Source organism: Lactuca serriola, chromosome 9 (assembly GCF_051521515.1).
Source record: "Lactuca serriola cultivar US96UC23 chromosome 9, Lser_US96UC23_V15, whole genome shotgun sequence".
Taxonomy (NCBI): domain Eukaryota; kingdom Viridiplantae; phylum Streptophyta; class Magnoliopsida; order Asterales; family Asteraceae; genus Lactuca; species Lactuca serriola.
The window spans coordinates 190,504,321-190,524,288 of NC_136416.1; the positions used below are offsets into that span (position 1 = coordinate 190,504,321).

A 19,968-nucleotide genomic window follows, 5' to 3' on the forward strand; every position below is an offset into this window, starting at 1 on the left:
ATCCACGACGACCCATATAGCATTGAACCCCCTTGCCGTCTTCGGCAACTTCGTGATGAAATCCATTGCGGTCCGTTCCCATTTCCACATGGGAATCTCCAGAGGCTGGAACTTGCCATGCGGCCTCTGATGCTCGGCCTTGACCATCCTACAGGTCAAGCACCTCTCAACAAACCAAGCGATATCTCGCTTCATGCCAGGCCACCAATAACTCGAACTCAAATCACGGTACATCTTGGTGGCTCTCGGGTGAATAGAAAACCGAGACTTATGAGCCTCCTCCGTTACTGTCTGCCAGACCCCTCCGGACATCGGAACCCAAACCCGACCGTATCGGGTCAACAATCCGCGGCTATCCTGAACAAACCAGGCGCTCTCGCCGTTAATCTTCTCCAACTTCCAATTCTCTGGTCTCATACCCTCAATATGAGCATCCCTGACCAAACCCACCAGCGAGGAATCCACCGTTATCCTCATACACTTGGTCGGGGTTGAGGACCCAGATGACTTGCAGCTTAGAGCACCCGCAACCACGTTTGCTTTAACAGGATGGTAAAGGATCTCACAATCATAGTCCTTCACCACATCCAGCCACCTGCGCTGCCTCCTGTTCAGGTTCGGCTGATCCATGATGTGTCTCAAACTCTTGTGATCCGTGTATATAGTGCAACGGACCCCGTACAAATAGTGCCTCCAAATCTTGAGAGCGGAGATCACCGCTCCCAACTCAAGATCGTGTGTGGGGTATCTCGTCTCATGCGGCTTCAACTGTCGCGATGCATAGGCTACCACCCGTCCTCTCTGCATGAAGACTACCCCCAAGCCTGTGATGGATGCATCACAAAATACCACAAAATCCTCAACTCCCTCGGGGAGTGTCAACACTGGTGCTTCGCATAAACACTGTCGGAGGGTCTCAAACGCCCTCTGCTGCTCAGGGCCCCACCGAAAATCCACCCCGTTCCTCGTTAGATGAGTGAGGGGTAAGACAATCTTAGAGAAATCACGAATAAATCTCCGATAACAGGAAACTCCTGATGTCTGAGGGAGATTTCGGAGTCTCCCACTGCATAACCGCCTCCACTTTGGCCGGATCGACCAAAATCCCCTCCTGGTTAACGAGATGTCCGAGGAACTGGACCACTCGTAACCAAAACTCACATTTCGAGAACTTGGCATACAACCGTTCTCGCCTCAGAACCTCCAGCAGCTCCCTGAGATGCTCCTCATGCTGCTCTTGGGTCTTGGAATACACCAAGATATCATCTATGAACACAATGACCGAGCGATTGAGCATCGGTCTGCAGACTAGATTCATCATATCCATGAACACTGTCGGCACATTGGTGAGCCCAAATAGCATCACCACGAACTCATAATGACCATAACGAGTTCGAAACGCGGTCTTCTCCATGTCTTCCTCCCTCACCCTGAACTGGTGGTATCCTGATCTCAAATCAATCTTGGAAAACCAAGATGCACCCTGAAACTGATCGAAAAGATCGTCTATCCTCGGGAGCGGATAACGGTTCTTTACCGTTAACTTGTTCAGCTCCCTATAGTCAATGCACATCCTGTGCGAACCGTCCTTCTTCCTGACGAAAAGGACCGGTGCTCCTCAGGGTGAACTACTCGGACGAATAAACTGCTTACCTAGCAGGTCCTGCAATTGAGATGATAGCTCCTGCATCTCAGGCGGTGCCAAATGGTACACCGCCTTGGCGATAGGGGCCGCACCTAGCACTAGATCAATCTTGAACTCAACCTGCCTCACCGGAGGCACTCCGGGTAACTCCTCCGGAAACACATCAACAAACTCTCTGACCACCGGGATCTCCGAAACTGAGAGCTGCTCTCTAACCCGTGTATCTACCACATACGCCAAATAACCGGCACACCCATGCTGAATATACTATCGAGCCCTGGCTGCCGAATAAAACCCTGATCCTAACCTGGTGCCCTCACCATATACTACCAGTTCTCCCTATTTGGGGTTCGTACCACCACCCGCTGTCCCTCACAGTCGATCATGGCGCCAAAATGGCTAAGCCAATCCATCCCTACAATCACACATACATCCCCCATGGGGATAGGAATCAAATCTATCGGGAAGGACACCCCGAAAATCTCTAACTCGCATCCCTGGTAGACCGAAGAAGCAGAAATCCCGTGCTCGTTGGCGATCGAAACTTGCAACGGACACTCAAGATCATCTATCGGCACACTAAACCCTCTACTGAAAGTCTGAGATACGAACGACCGACTCGCCCCTGAGTAAAATAAAACCAAAGCAGGCAAAGAATTTACTAGAAACGTACCTAATCACAGGTACAATCCATAAGCATAACACAAATACAAAAATTGAGACAGAGAATAGAAACGTACCAGCAACCACATCCGGTGCTGCCTTGGCCTCCTCGACCGTGAGCTGGAAGGAACGACCTTGAGCCTTCAGAGCCTCCACATTGACTGGCCTCCCATCTCCAATCCTTACAGTAGCTGGCGCGGAACCCTGCGCCGACTTGGCGGCGAGCTACGGACAGTTGGTCTTCACATGACCAACCTGATGACAATGGTAACAAATCCTCATATCTGCAGGATGGGCGGACTGACGGCAATCCCTGGCATAATGCCCCTCCTTGCCACATTTATGGCACCCACCACCTGCTCTACAACTCCCAATGAACTCTACCACACTTTCCACAAGTGCGGCTCTGATGACCCCCATACCATGTATCAGCGGTCTTAGATCGCTTAGGCGCCGGCTAAGACTGTGCCGGTGCCTGACGCTGCTCCTTCAGATGCAACTCTATCTCCAAATCACGCCGCCTCGCGGCTTCCTGTAGATCCAGGAGGGTATCACAACGTTGTGTAGCCACAAACTGTCGTATATCCATCTTGAGCATACTCAGATAACGAGTCATCTGAGACTGCTCTGACGCAAACTCCGGGCAAAATATAGTCCTCTCAGTGAACATCCGGGTAATCTCCATCACAGACTCCCCATCCTGTCTCAATGTTAAAAACTCCTGAGCAAGCCGCTCCCGTTCCACACGCGGAACGTAGCGGGTGCGAAACATATCCCGGAACTGCTCCCAAGTAATAGCAGCTCGCTGATCATCATAATATGAACATGTTGTCAATCTCCACCAGTCCTTTGCCCCAAGCCTAAGTAGGTTCAAGGCACACCTGACCTTCTGGTCAGCAGGACATGAGCACGTGAAGAAACAACCCTCCACGTTAGACAACCACCGCATAGCTCTGATCGCATCCTGTGTACTATCAAATGTCGGGGGCTTTGTATTATTGAAGTCCCAGTACCGGAAAGCCCTGACGGCTCCTCCTCCAACCCCTGCCGCAATTATAGCCGAAGTGGCTGCAACGGCTGCTGTCTCTGCCAGAGCTGCATGTCGCTCATCAAAATACTCAACCATCGCGGTCTTGATCGACCCAAACATCTCTGGTAGCTGCGCTCGGAAATCCGCATCGACCTCATCGTGCAGAATCTCTCGGATCCTGGCATCCAGCTCCTCAGTCCCTATCTAAACCACGGGCTCAGGCGCCACCGGCACCTCTGACCCTCCGTCTCCTGAACCTGACCCTGATCCGGATCCTGATCCTAATCCGGACCCATCAGCAAAACGTATCGTCACCACCATACTGAAAGGTACACTCAAGACATCAGATAAACAACATAATGTCGGGAGACCAAAACCCACAAACCCTAGGGGTTGTGATTTCCTTTCTACGCGTATGGGTCCTGTGCTTTCAGTAGTATGGGCCCATACTACCTTCCACACCTACCCATATATGTCTCAAGTATCACCACAATGCCCCAACAATATCATCAACATAGAAATGCGCTCAACCCTCACTTCTAGAGGAATACCAACTATGACATCCCCATTTTCACGGCCAGAAAAGACCGATTTTGTTTATGCTTTGTTTAAAAATTAGAGTAACATTTTAAATAAAAGTGTTGCGGAATTAGTCCCAAAACAAAATATGATAAAAATTATCAAAAGCATTTCCAAAGAAATGTATTTCATCAAAAGACTTGGGATGTCATGTTCGTTACATATCAAAAGCATAAACAGTACAATATAAGCCTTACTACATTATTTCATATCTACAGGCCTATATCCGTAATCCCTCATCCAAAACATCACATCTATGCTCATGTGCCACTACCTGTAATACAAGAAACTGAGTGGGTCAGGATTGGGAGCCCGGTGAGGACATAGGGTTTTCAATCCACAATAAATAAGTTATTTAATTTCATCAATCAACAACAACCCGATTACCCATTCCCATTATCCTCACTTTACGTCCCTAAACACCTATCATAAGGGACCTATCCTAAGGATCATCATCGGGATGGACACTACTGCTAAGGGGGTTCCTTAGCAATAAATGTCCTAAAGGCAACCATGTGGAGGATGGAGTACACCGGTGAACACATCGTTCACAAACACCTACAGGTTGCGAGCCTGCTAGTGTTCCACTGGACTGCCTAGAAGAGTCCGTGGTCGTCATCCATACTCCGCTAGATGACCGAATCAAAAACATCAACATCGAGGCCTCTCATCATTTTATCACAAATCACCTATTACATCTACCCATGTTTTACCCCAACATTTTTGTAGATATAAAATACATATACAGTTTAAATCATTGAAAACATGTATAAAAACGTTCATCCATCATAGACAACAAGTATTCAGATAATATGCACACATAGCACGTATTTTATATAAAATACTTCATATCTATGTGTAAGCTGAAAGTAACTATGCACTCACTTGCAAGGTGGTGACTCAGCACTCGGACAGCGCTTCGATACTCTCAAAACAATTTTCCTTCGATAAAACCTAGTATCAATACCACTAGGGTTTAGTCCAACGATAACCGCGACAAATTAATAGTCTAACTATTATTACTATTATATAAGAGTTAAATAACACTCAATATAACTCATAATAATAGCCCAAATAATTATTTTAAGGGCCTAATAACATTACTATAATTATTTTAAAGCTATATCAAAAATTGTGTAAGCGAAGCTCACTTACAACGGATTTTAAAGAAAACCGAGCTCTGCCGGAGCAGAGTTTCTGAGCCGAAAGGCTCTTTTCTCGGGGCTTCGGGATCCCCGGGGCTTCATTCGGGTGCTAGGGGGTTTACCTAGACTCTAGGGGGCTTAAGGGGGCTAGAGAGAGGTTCTAGAGAGAGAAAGAAGTGTTTGGAAGGTGTGAGAAATGGAGAAACTCGACAATCTTATTTATAGGGTGAATTCCTCATGGACTCGCCGATTCAGTGCCACATGTCATCATCTGATGGCTTTCCTTGGGGAGAAAGCAATGACTGTGATCGCGCCACGTCACCCAATATCGCGTATCAGCCTCCTAACTTAGAAAAATCACAACTCTCGCATACGAGCTCTGTTTTCAACATTCTTTTTTTCAACGCGTAGGTAAAAACAAGATCTGCAACTTTCATTTAGAATCCATCGGCTAATTCTCTACCGATCTTAAATTTAACAGTAGGAGGAGTTTAGACTGTTAAATGACCGCGAAGAATTCGTAACTCCTTCATACGGACTCCGTTTTCGTCTGTATTTTTATGGTTGAGTTCCTATTAATGGGATATTCAACTCTCATTTAGGTCGTGTAGGCCAAAAACCGCTCAAACTAAAATTCGAGTTTCGGGTCGTGCACTGCTAAGCCGAATCTTAGAAAAATCATAACTTCCTCATACGAAGTCAGAATTGGGCATTCTTTTTATGGATGTTCTCGGTTTAACATATACTACAACTTTGGTTTAGATCACTAAGTCTAAAAAGTCCTCCATCGTAAATTCACTATTTACGTCTCCCAGTGTTGTGCCGGTTTTGCCGTAAAACTTCGACGGACCATAACTTCTTCGTTATAACTCGGATTTTGGCGTTCTTTATATGTACGGAACCCTTGTTTCGACCACTACAACTTTATGTAAAGATATCGGACTTATATCACACTTTTATTTTGACGCTTATTTTTATCCTTTATTTATTATACATTTATAAATAAGTAATAAGCACATAAATACACATAATTCACATAATACTCAAATATTTCATCATTATTACTTCAAAAAGAGTTACAATAGTTTACCTAGACTATTACATTGTCTAAAATGCTTAGCCCTGAAACCCGGGCGTTACACCAACTATCTCGCATCTAGTCTCACCACTTCTCATGACACACATACCCATGAAACTTCCATCATCCCCAGCAGCGCTAGTGCATGCTAGTTGCACATAACGCTGGACCCAATAGACTTTCAAATATCCATTCCTACCTGAAAGCCGAATCAACATTCTCACGCTATAAGGTCTTTATTATGCACAACCATGATGCATACACTAACATCTATAGTTATGATGTCAATTCCATATACAAGAAACCCTAGGCTAATAGGCATTATATAATCAGGAAAATCTACCATGAGAATTAATACTGGAAGAGTACTGCCCAAGGGCGAAGTAAAAAAGCTAGAACAAGAACTATGGGAGCTCAAGATGGCCGGCTCAAACATAGTGGCCTACACAGACAGGTTTTGTGACCTGGCAGCACTATGCCCCGGGATGGTTACCCCGAAGAGCAAGAAGATAGAACGATACATTTGGGGTCTGACTACTCCGACCCAAGGAGATGTGTTGTCTTCTAACCCAACCACATTTGGTTACTCATTCCTTAAAGTCATGTTACTTCCTAGTTTAACAAAACTCCATTTTTAAAGTATAAGCATAACTTAGTAGATAAATGAGTCTTTTCAATAACAGTTCGAGTAAAACATTAGTAAACTATAGTGGGTATAGTTTAGAGATTCAGTTCATACTAGATACAATACACGATAACAAAACGAACATACTATATGAGAAACAGAACAAACATATTAAGTTGCTATAGCATGGAATTACTACAGGATCTAATTATACCAATGAATCACTAACTCATTGTTCTAAACGAAAGGTGATAGTTATACTGGGTATACATGATCATATAACTTTAATGTGAATTACACGGCTTGCGATTGATTGCAGAGGTCGCGTTTGGTTCCCTTAATCTCCAGACAAGGAGAGCGTATAGTAGGGGTACTAGCCTTCACATTATGACCAGTATAAAACAAACATGTTTTAAGGTCATCAGTACATCCGTATATCATTTTAAACGACAATTGTGTACTTACATTTCCCATTTCTTTCATAAAGTGACAGTACCACTTGAAAGTCAAATGCAAACTATTTTCGAGTTAAGATAGTTATAAACTAGGGAAAACTTACATTTTACAAACGAAAAATAGAACAGTCGGGTCTAGTACATTCAGTAAAAAGGGAACATGATGCTAACCTTATGATTCCTTGATGTATACATCAAGGGATATATATATATAAATAGGATCCGACAAGTAATAGGATGTGTGCTTTCCGCTTCATTTCCTGTTCCTTATTTGGTTGTGGGCTTAGAGCAGGTTCACCCAGCCTATTATCTATTCGATTTTAGTTATATATATGTTCCGTATACATTAAGTCATCATAAGGGGTACTAAGTATGGGTAAAGTCATAGGACACAAAGTCAATGCACAATTTTCTAGTACAAAACATACTTTCCAAATCAGAACTTTTGGTATTCAAAACTAGAAACTTTCCAGTAAAGGGTTTAATCCATTTTATTAAACCAATATAAACTTAAAGGACATTAGGTGATTGACTCTTTAATACCTTATTTTATACATTATGGTTATATATCATTAATACCCAACAGATAGTTGGATGTGTGCTTTCCGCCTTACTTCCTGTTCCTTGTTTGGTTGTGGGCTTAGGGCAGATTCACCCAATTAACTATCTATTCGATATTAGATCATATATAGCCAGTATAAACTAAGTGATTATAGAACTAATCACTGTGGCCACCATTTTATTATAAGAAATAAGGGTTTTCTTAAAGAATCTTTTCATTAAATATAAAGGAACTATTACAATTAACTCCATGAGTAACAAGTGAATACGCCAGGGTTATATACAACAATGTGAGGGTTTTTGAGCATTCTAACACCTCTAAGTGTACATGCAACCCTAGAAAACCTTGGATCTATGTTTGTCTAAAATACATGCAGAATATGATTTCCAAGGTTCATAATCCTATCTAGCATACATGGGGAACTTTTATTCTAAAGGGATGGCTAGAATTACATACCTTGTAGTTGATTTTGATTCCTTGAAACCTTGTGAGCCTAGCACTCCAAGTTTGATGCCTCAAATGCTTCATACAACACCAAATGCCTTTGGAATGACTTTTGAGAGAATACAAACACTCTAAAAATCGGCCTAGCCCTCTCTTGTACTTGTGTAGTCGATTTTGGTGGAGAAGGTATTCCTTATATAGTGTGACACATCTAGGGTTACACCATGTAAACCCTAATGTGTCATGGCTCTTCATTTCCATGACCCATGCGTTTGTAACTCCCATGGAGCATCCTATGGGTTTAACCCAACTTGATAATCTATAGAGCCTCTTAGCCCACTATACAAGTTATGGATGATTTACATAATCAACCCATATATTTAATTAGTTATCTTTTGATCACTTAATTAATTCTTGATCAATACTAATTAAATAATACTATTAATATATTAGAAATTATAATATATTAATAAACCACAAGTGTTATTTCTCTCATTTAGTCTATCCAAATGCATGATGCCATGCAACCCAAATGGACCATGCCGAGTCGGGTCAAGTACATACCAGAAATAGTTATGGAGTTTGACACCTTATCCAACAGTCTCCCACTTGGATAAGTCTAATAACTATAATTGCAAGTATGACTTCAGGAACCGATCAACAATCGTAGCTCTTTCAAGGTCTCTCGGAACTGAGAAGATGATGATACGCCATTTAAGATAAGTGATCATATAATCCTCTGTTCTAGATATCAGCCGGACAAATACATGGAACAATGTCTTACTTATTGTCCAGCAGTTTGTTTCCCGATTTACGATTTGTTTGACAAAGAACTTAATTGAACACATCAACTTAGTTCTGACCGGGCCCGGTACATAGGTCAAAACAGAATCATCGAGGGGCCCAGATATCAACTTCTAATCTAAGAAGGAATAGATAAACTTCGACTCATATGTTTGCTCTACTACTTGTTGAATTATACACAAAAGCACGTTTTATAACATCGAGTTACCAATGCGTTTTCATACAATCAATGCATAACCAAATCATAGGCAACAAATCATATCTCTAGGTTTGAAGACTTATATGATGTTACCGTCTCCCGATCACTCGAGATAAATTCCATGAAGTGATACCAGTGAGCGTGGGTTGAGTCCAATGCTCAGAACTTATGAGCACTCATGAGTGTTGTAGCCATGTCCAATTGTTTATCAACTCTTTCAAATAACTTGTATTCTTAGGAGACTAATAGACAGGTACTCGTGCTGGGAATTTAGAAGATGGAGCATAATAGCTTCAAGTCTTGTTTTGATATTTGCTTATGTATTCTATGCTTTGTGAACACATACTTTGTAAACACTTTCTTTCTAAATGAAATGGTTGTTCATTACTTTCTTACTATGATACATGTCTTGTGATACTAAACATGACGTCCTCCGCCCCTGAACGTTTCCGCCGTTCCGGTTTTGGGGTGTGACAATTGTTGTTCAATAGAATGTTACTTCAATAGTGTTATAACTAGATCTAATAGGTTTCATGTACCCTTAAGTGTATAAGGATTTATCCGCGTTATTGCATGTAAAACCCATCACAAAGTACCCTATGTCATGGCTTTTCAGCTTTCACTTTAGTCTCTTAATGGGTATGAGTTGTCTCTCAATTCACTGTTCCCATACAAGAGGTAGCTAGCCTCTTGTACAAGTGAGCATGTCTAAAATACTACACTATACCTTAAGTCACCTTTAATACCTTTTTCGATGGACTTTATAGGCACACACTAGTATTTTCCCACGTCTACATGAATGCATATGGATTCATGATAAAACTCTTTTCGAACTGCTCAACTCATTTACTATTTTCAAAACTCTTAATACAATTTTTCTTTCAAAAATCTTTCATAAAATCATGTTATGAATGAACACATAGGTAAACACACATGGCAGTTCCAAACATATTTTGGGCCCGGGGCGAAAGAGAAAAAAGGGTCCTTAAAATACACAAAATTTTCCTCAATTTTTTTATAATTGAATGAAAACTACTTGTACTAGCATTTATATATAATAAAGTGTAATACCCTGTTTATTTATTAGATAAATAAATAAATTGATGAACGAATAGTAGCCCTAAAATAAATAATTATATATGCAGGGTGTTGGGTTCGAGAAGTTAATTGCCACATTTTTAGAAGTCGGGGGTTAAAAGTGTGAGTTCAGGACTCATTTTATAATATTTGTGAAGACAGGGGTTCTGTGGTACTTATTAGAATTTGAGTTGGAAAGAATGTGAGGAGGAGGGACTAATAATGTCAACATGGCTGAAACTTGATCACTCCGACCTAATTTGTAATGGATTTTAGATGGTGGGGTTCAAATGGTAACTTATGGGCTGATTGTGAAAGAATTTTGGATGATGGGGGCTGTCTTGTAAAATATGGCCTTATTTTGAAAGAAATTGTTATGTAAAAGGGCCATTCCTGCCAATATGGAGGGAAGTTTGTTAAGATGCGGTATATAACTGTTGTATTTCCCCCGTAACCCTAACCCTAGAACCATGCGTATCAGCCGCCATCTACGCTCTCCATCTTCAACCTCCGGCCGCCACCTCCCTGTTGTGCTCGACCCACCGATGCCTTCGTCGACGGCGATGACGTGAACGACGTAGCGGTTGTCGGGAGGAACCACCATTCTTCTTCTTCTCCTCTTCTTTTGTCGCCGTTCACAATCGCCATCGATTGGTGACTGTTGGACCCTTGCCGCCGAGCTGCTGTCGCTGCTGCCATTTCCAAAGAGAATGGAGGTTGAGGATCGGAGCCGGATGTCACCAATCGCTTTCATTCCAACCTAAGACGTCGAGCGGCTGCTCCTTTTTGCTGCGACCATCGACTGTCATCTACCATCGTGTGGGTGGCGGTGACGTGTGCATAACCGTTGCATCTGTCACCGGACATCATTAGCAGCCGAGAGAACCACCATGGTGGTCGTCGTTGTTGACACCGCTACTGTCGCCGTCTTGTGCTTCTGTCGTCATTAACCGCCGCCATACGCCACTAGGTCGTTGATTGGATCCGTTTGTAGCAGAAGCATATGTGTGGGTGTGTTTGATGTTATTAATGTGTGTTGTGTGTGGTTTGGCTTAGCCGGAAAAATCAAAGAAAGGTGGCTGCCACCATCTGCCGCCGCCGGCCACCACAAGGTGGTTGTGTGTGTGTGTTTAATTGTTTAGTGTGTGTTTATTTTGATATTTAGCATTGTAAAATGTAAATCACAGCTTGGAATAATAAAAAGAACTTGAAAACCACCACCTTAGGGTGGTGGCTGCCGCCTCCTGCCGCCACCGGCCGCCGTGTCGGGTGGGGGTGCGCTTTGCCTCTCGTGATAGATTCGTTCGGGGTGCTAGAAACCCTAATGGGCTCAAAGGAGCTCTAATGGGCCCAATGACGCTTAATGGACTCTAATGGACCTAATAAAACCCTAAGGGGCTTAATATTATTTTAGTGGGATTAATAGGCTCCATAAAGCCCTAATTGATCTAAAAACCCAACAAATAAATAAATGGGCTAGTATATGGGTTGGAAACCCTAATTAGGGTTTGGAAAGCCCTAATGCCAATGAAACCCTAACTTTAAGAATTAATCAGGTCACACACATATGAATTATTTAATAACTTGAGATATTAAATAATGAACTTTGGCAAAGATTAATCTAAGCGATAATGGACTTAATGGATTAAGTCCTTAATGGGTCAAGTCGGAAACTTAACCCTAATCATCATTTTATGTGAAACCCTAATTTCACTTGGGTTTATTGTTGGGCCTTTCTTTTGGGCCTTGAGGGTTGGGTAATTAATGGGCCATCCAAAGTCAAGCCAATGAACTAGAATAATTTAATGGGCCCGGGGTAAGGCCCATGTAAGGGGCTTAGGCCCAATTTGGAAAATTGGGCCATAGATGGGCCATAGTTGGGCCTTAATGATTATATGATGTTGGGCCTTAGAATGAGACCATGTATAGGCCTAGGCCCAATTTGGAAAATTGGGCCATGTGTTGGGCTTTGATTTCTAGTTGACTTTGGGCCTACGGATTGGGCCTTGGGCTTGAATAAGCCAAGCTTGGGGTAATGTAATTATCCAAAGTAAGTGTTTATGGTTATGTAGTGGGACCCAATTATTAATTGGGTGATGTTTTGATATTGACAGATCGGGAATATGTCATCCAACAGCTGGGGTTGAGTCTGCGGGACTTCAACAGTGTGGGATTATGTCTACGGGACTTCAACAGTGTGAGGTGAGTTACCTTCCAGTAGCGGTGGGTCTACGGCCACAATGCCGGTCCACCAGTAGGAGTTGTATGTTAGATGATTGTCTTTGTGATATCATCTAGGTTTGCTACTACCTGATATGTTATATGCTGGCATGATATGTATATGTGATAGTAGTAAAGTTCGGTTGTTAGGACCAAAGGGTAGGCCAGACACCCCAGATATGTCTGACAGCATGTGATGATATGTTTATATGCTGGCATGATATGTTATATGTGATAGTGGTAGTAGGAGGGGGAAAGTCCCCAAGTTCGGTCGTTAGGACCGAAGGGTAGATCGGACACCCCAGATATGTCTGATAATATGTTATGTTATGATATTTGTGATAGTAGCAGTAGGGGGTGAAATAGTCCCCGAGGATCGGTTGTTAGGACCGATGGGTAGTCAGCACCCCAGAATGGCTTGACATGGGTGGTCACCACCCCAGAACGGCTTGACACGGGTAGGTCGGCACCCCAGAATGGCCGTACCGGGTAGGTCGGGCACCCCAGAATTGTCCGGCAGTATGTATGATATGTGATTGTATGGTATGTGGTATGATGGGGGAACTCACTAAGCTTTGTGCTTACGGTCTTCAGTTTTGGTTTCAGGTATTTCATGTTTAAAGGAAAGGAGTCGGCTTGATCGCAGCGCATCACACTATGGTTTTCCGCACATGAGATCTTTGGGATTACACTCTGATATTGTTTATGACAACATGTTTTGACATGACATAATATTACAGATGTTTTATTACACTGTTGGTTTTAAAATGACATAATTAAAAATGAAATTTTTGGCCTGTATTTTTGGGATGTTACATAAAGTCTATAAAAATTTTGGGCCCCTTTAAAATATGGGCCATGGACGGTCGTCCCTATTGCTCATCCTCTTGGATGGGCCTGTAAACACATAACATTCTAATGAGGTATGGTACTAACCCACTTAGAACTTCGAGGTTGACAAAAAGGCCCTAACAACCCACACAATCGAGAAGCAGACCGAACAAAATACACTAATAATATTACTCCTAGGCAATAATTACTCGACAACACTAACCTAAATAAAATACCCCCTCGGTACAAAATCAACATACTAGACCCAAGAAACATTATTCTACAAAAGCAACAATAATCACCAAAGTACAAAGCCATTATCCAGAAATACAGAATAACCTAAAGTCCTCCCGTGGGATATAAATACTCCTCCCTAATCAAAAAGAGGTTATATATATAAACAATACATCTCTAACATACTTATACCATGACCCAAAGTTCTAACTTTGGCATCAAAAAGTATTATCAGGGACAATCTTGATAATTCTCCCAAGTAAGACTTTTTTAGTTTTGCAGACATGAAGCCTTACGGAGCGCACTGGGATGACTTTATCTCTCAACCCTTCCCAGACGCTATAGGGATTGATAACGTAGCATCATTAGTGTCATCCATAATTAAAATGATTGAAAAACGATAAACTTCCACATACAACACCAAAAACACTTTTCAGCCCAACAAACGTGATACTAGCCTTCACTCCACAGACGAGCCCCACAACAAATACAACTTAAGCAACACGGACACCATAAACACCACCACAACCATCCGACAACACAACTGTAGACAAAGGCACAAACATCAACGACAATACCAATAAGGAAAACTGTTGAAAATGGAAAAAAGAAGCAAGCAAACTCAGTCCTGGTTGAGTGTCTCTAGAACAACAAGAAGGCCTATGACAAGCGTTAAGTTCATTGTCTGTAAGATTAGAAGTACGAAATGGTATTAAAATAATCATTTTGGGCTAAAAATACATAAACATGATGATACTAAAAGAAAATGATTGGTTTTGTATAAAAAGTGTAGATGAGTTTTCAATATACTAAAGATCAAATGACACGTCTTTTTAATTTATTAGAACGCCGAAACGCACACATATCTTCACAACGAGTAATGATCATTTGTATAAGGGCATATTTCTAATAGGAGTGATTTGTGCACAATATTTTTAGTCATGCATAACAATTTATGTTTTAAAATATTATATTGTACAACTATATAAAACTTAAATTGTTATGTATGGCTAAAACAATTTGTGTACAAATCATCACCGATTTCTAGGGCCGGTACTGAGGAGGTGTCGGGTGTGTGACCACCAATGTTGTAAAATTCGTTAGGCGTTCCCAAGGGGGCCAACTAACGCCTAGCGAATATTCGGTCTAGGCGGGAAGTAATCGGGGAGTACTTCTCCAATTATATGAAATTAATTTTAGGAAAACTATAAATTATAACAAAATATATGAATATCAATAATAATTATATATTTTTTTTCTAAAAAAAAGTCGAAATTTCCGAGTTTTTCGGTTTTTTTTTTTTTGAATTTGACCGATTTTTCCCAATTCCAAATTTTCTCGATTTTGGCCTATTTTGACCGAATTTGAGCCGATTTTATTGTGTATTTGATGACATCGTGCTTATGACTAATTTATTGTGTATTTGATGACATCGTGCTTATTATTGTGAAGGTTCTTAAAAGAATAACATTTTTACAAGTGAAATTATAGTTTAAAGGATTAAATATGAAAATTGATAGTTCAAGAACGACTGAACGAGTCTCATGCAAATCAAACAGATATCACAATTACCATTCTACCCTTCTCGACAACGAACTCTCCGTCTTCATGTATTCAGTCATCTCTCACTCATACACTATCATCCTCTTCTATATATTCCTTCACGTCACTGCTCCGGCCGACTGTTACACTTTCCGGCAACTGATCGCCGTTTTCCATTTCTAATAATGTCCACCGCCAACGGTGATGCTAAACATAGCCGCTCCCCCTCTGTTGTCTACAGCGAAGTCCAGTTTAGCCGTCTTAAAACCTCTCTTCCTCTCCCTTCCGTACTCAAATCCTCGTTTCAGGTCGTCGATGGTCCTAAGAGCTCCGCCTCCGGCAATCCAGGTTTTTCCACACTCACATTCATTCAATTATGCATCTAATTGTAGTGACGGAATGATTTAGTTTGATACCAACACGATCTAGCACTCACACACACACACACACACGGGGAATTCCACGATTACTCATTGAAGCTGTAAGAACACTTGCGTTCCAAATACCAAATACACTCTGTTTTTCGCAAGGTGTATGTGATTATAATGTCACTCGTGTATCAAATCCACCCTGTATATAGTCAATGAAGTGTAACGAATCACTGTTTTGTGCTTGTATAAAATGTAAGGTCTAAATCATAAGGACAATTAAGAAATGAACTCATTAAACTCGGAAATTGATTACGTAGGTATGGAACAATTAGTATAAATTTCAGTTTATGTTCAGATTTTACAGTATTTCTATCTGGAATCTATAATAGTTTAAGATCTTCTGATCATCATGTATGTTCTTCCACTAATTTAAAACCTTGGATTGTACCAATGTAGATCAGATCGCTAAGCTCTTTCCAAATCTGTTCGGGCAACCATCAGTATCCTTGAAGCCTGGAGGCTCATTACCAGAGAAGAGTCTAAAGATCGGTGTTGTTCTATCTGGAGGACAAGCTCCTGGTGGACACAATGTGATTTCTGGAATTTTTGGTGAGCAAATCATTGAACTGAATATGTGAATTAGCATATTTGTTTATGGCATATGGTTTATTATACTTTTGTTGGGCAGATTATTTACAGACTAGGGCCCATGGTAGCACAATGTATGGATTTAAGGGTGGTCCAGCTGGAATCATGAAGTGTAAATATGTTAAGTTGAATGGAGACATTGTCTATCATTATAGAAATCAGGTGATATTGCAATTACTTTTGGAATCCCATAAAGATAAAATGTAGTTATATATGTATTATAATTGTGTAAACTGTTTTGGGATTATTTTGAATTGCAGGGTGGATTTGATATGATATGCAGTGGAAGGGACAAGATTGAAACCCCTGAGCAGGTTATAACTTATAACCAACGTTTCATATCTAATCCCTAAATTAAGACATTCTGTTTGTTAATTAATTAGGTTTCATTTGTTTTCAGTTTAAAGAAGCTCAAGAAACAGTGAAGAAGCTTGATTTGGATGGACTTGTGGTCATTGGTGGGGATGACTCAAACACAAATGCATGCCTACTAGCAGAAAATTTCAGGTCTTTTTTATCTTCTGTTTCTTTTCAAAACAAGTTACTTCTTGTAAACAAAAGATTTTATTAACTTTTTGAAGGGCTAACAACTTGAAAACTCGGGTTATTGGATGCCCAAAAACCATTGATGGTGATTTGAAGTGTAAAGAGGTTCCAACAAGTTTTGGATTTGACACTGCCTGCAAGGTAACAAAACCAATTTCACTTAAATTATGATTTTTTTTTTTTGCATCAAAATTGTTACCCTGTGAATCATGATATACAGATTTATTCAGAAATGATTGGAAATTTAATGGTAGATGCACGTTCCACAGGGAAATATTATCATTGTAAGTACACACTTTTTATCCATTCTAGTTTTATTTAAACTAATATAAACATTTCTCAACTACATTTATCTTTTTTTTTTTAAAATATAACTGCAGTTGTAAGGTTAATGGGTCGAGCTGCATCACACATAACACTGGAATGTGCTTTGCAGACTCATCCAAACATAGCAATCATTGGAGAAGAGGTATCCAAATAAATATTTATAAAAAAAAATCATTTTTTTATAAAATGGTGTGACTTATTGATTTTGTTGTAGGTTGCTGCACAAAAGCAGACACTAAAGAGTGTTACAGATTATATAACAAATATAATCTGCAAACGTGCAGTAGCCGGTTTTAATTATGGCATTATTCTCATTCCAGAGGGCCTCATTGATTTCATTCCAGAGGTATATATTTAATTATTTATATATCAACTTAACCCCCCCCCCCCCCCCCCCCCACCCACCCACCCAACTACCTTACCCTTTAATATGATCTACAGGTGCAATCACTTATTGGAGAGCTGAATGAAATTATAGCCCATGATACAATTGATAAAGAAGGGACATGGAAGAAGAAACTTAGGAGCCAATCTCATGAACTCTTTCAAATATTACCAAAAACAATTCAGGAACAACTTTTGCTAGAAAGAGATCCTCATGGAAATGTGCAGGTATTTATTGTCATTACATGACTAGACAAAAGATAAGTATGAGAAGGGAGGGTATTTATGTCTTTTACACAAACAAAAGATAGAAATTGAGGCCCTGTCGTAATTAGTTTCATCAAAATTTTAATTTTATTGACATTAGTTACAGTTATAGTGCCACCAATATTGGGCTTGACAAAAAAGGACTAGATAGTATTAGGGTAATTGTCAGATATTGGGACTTTTATTTTCAAAAAAAAAAAATTTAGGACTAAAGTGTAACTTTCTTGAAAATATTGGATCGAATGCAATTAGGTTGCCAAAATTGAAACCGAAAAGATGCTTATTCAAATGGTGGAAAGTGAACTAGAGAAGAGGAAAAAAGAAGGTAAATATGAAAAGGATTTTAAAGGACAACCACATTTTTTTGGGTAAGTAATATGTTCCTTTTACCCTAATGAAATGAGTTCTATCATATATTAAACATATAAATTTATTTATTTATTTATTTTGATTTTATGTAGTTATGAAGGTAGATGCGGTTTACCTTCAAAATTCGACTCAAATTACTGCTATGCTTTGGGTCATTGTGCTGCAGCTCTACTTCATTCCGGAAAAACAGGATTAATTTCCTCGGTTGGTTTTTATTCTTTTTTCAAATCTACATTATTATTTATATGTTTTTAATTATTTTTTTCTAAAATTTCATTATATTTTAACATTTATGTGGTTTACATACGTGACATCATATGTATTTTATGAAATAACATCTTGCATGGCTTCTCCTTAGTTTTAACACGTGTTAAATCATAAAAATTGCCAAAAAAATATAATAGTTTTTTTTTAATGTATATCGACATTATGTTAATTAAACTCAGGTGGGAAATTTGGGAGCTCCAGTTGAAAATTGGACAATTGGTGGGACCACATTGACATCTCTAATGGATGTGGAAAGAAGACATGGTATCTATCTATATAAATGCATGGTAAAATATTAGTGTTAAAATAACAATATAAATAACTGGAAATATTTTTACAGGCAAGTTTAAACCGGTTATTAAGAAAGCAATGGTGGAACTCGAAGGTGATAAGTTTGTTTTTACTTATGTTAATTTGCTATTCTGTATAATATATTTATATATTTTTTTTGTTTATATTATCAGGTGCTCCTTTTAAAAAGTTTGCATCAATGCGTGGAGACTGGTCTCTTAAGAACCGATACATTAATCCAGGTGCATGTCTATATTAATTATTTTAAACATCGAATCACATGAATAATAGAAGTTTCATCATTTATATGATTTATATATGATATGTCAAATTATTTGTTTTGTAATAGTTTCGTATATATACCTAATTTTCTTTTTTAATGATTTGCACTTTTTTTTATGTATCTTTAATAGTTGTTATATATTCGTCGGATGCGATATTACAAACTCTAGTTTATCTACAATTTCTTATGTATATATTTTTAAAATAAAAATCATCTTTATATGAATTTCTAAATAATTTTGCCACAAATGCTCAAAAAAGAATGCTAATCATTTTGTATAATAATTTTTCATAGGTCCTGTTCAGTTTGTCGGTCCATCGGCTGATATCCTCAACCACACACTAAGGTTGGAACTTGGAGCTAAAGCTGGTGGTTAGTGATTCCTAAATCAATAATCGATCTTATATAGTTGCTAAAAAGGAATGCATTTTTTTTTTCATTTTAGTAATTGTCGTTTTAATTTTAGTTAGAAATATTTCTTTTTTATTTTATATGACATGAAAATTGAATAATGGAAGATAATCATTTTCATTTGTTACGAAGTTGAATTTCTAGGGAGCTTTAGAAGATGGTTGCTGAAGAGTTAATGCATATGGTAAATTACAATTTTGGTATAATCCAACTTTTGAAAAGTTAACAGATTACATTTCTATGGTTTAAAAAAATTACAACGCCCGTCCCTCCTTCAAATAGTGGCGATCTCAGCCTCAGTTTGATCATATAAAACCTCCACTGATTACAATTTTAAGTTGATTAGCCATTAACATCTCAAATCAAATATCAAGCTTAAGTTTCTAGTTAGTTTTACTACAAATAATGGCGATCGAACAAACACATCACAAAATTAGCAATAACAACGTTAGTTCCAGCCACCACAACTGGTCATATTTCCTATTGTTTTTTAACCATTTTTATCATAGAAAAGAAAAATGATTCTATGTTAGATTCACAAGGAAGAATGTGGAGATTATGTGAAATATGAAACTTTACAGATTGGTTCGTTGAAGGTTGAAAAGGATCTTCGGTTCTTTGGGTGGCTAAGTTTAGGAAAAAGATAGAATATTGGTCTTCATAAATAAAAA

At 39.4% G+C, this 19,968-nt stretch overlaps 1 protein-coding gene across 1 annotated transcript; it reads left to right on the forward strand.

The window, feature by feature from the left end:
- Positions 1 to 15,202: 15,202 nt before the first annotated feature.
- LOC145073156 (pyrophosphate--fructose 6-phosphate 1-phosphotransferase subunit beta-like) lies at positions 15,203 to 19,419 on the forward strand. Its single transcript, XM_079019721.1, has 16 exons — positions 15,203 to 15,481; positions 15,961 to 16,113; positions 16,193 to 16,314; positions 16,413 to 16,466; positions 16,553 to 16,659; positions 16,734 to 16,839; positions 16,919 to 16,982; positions 17,079 to 17,167; positions 17,240 to 17,371; positions 17,467 to 17,637; positions 17,929 to 18,044; positions 18,138 to 18,249; positions 18,492 to 18,576; positions 18,653 to 18,697; positions 18,777 to 18,845; positions 19,181 to 19,419. The coding sequence occupies exons 1-16, from the start codon at positions 15,319 to 15,321 to the stop codon at positions 19,261 to 19,263; spliced, it is 1,671 nt and encodes a 556-aa protein (XP_078875847.1). The 5' UTR covers positions 15,203 to 15,318; the 3' UTR covers positions 19,264 to 19,419.
- The last annotated feature ends 549 nt before the right edge of the window (positions 19,420 to 19,968 follow it).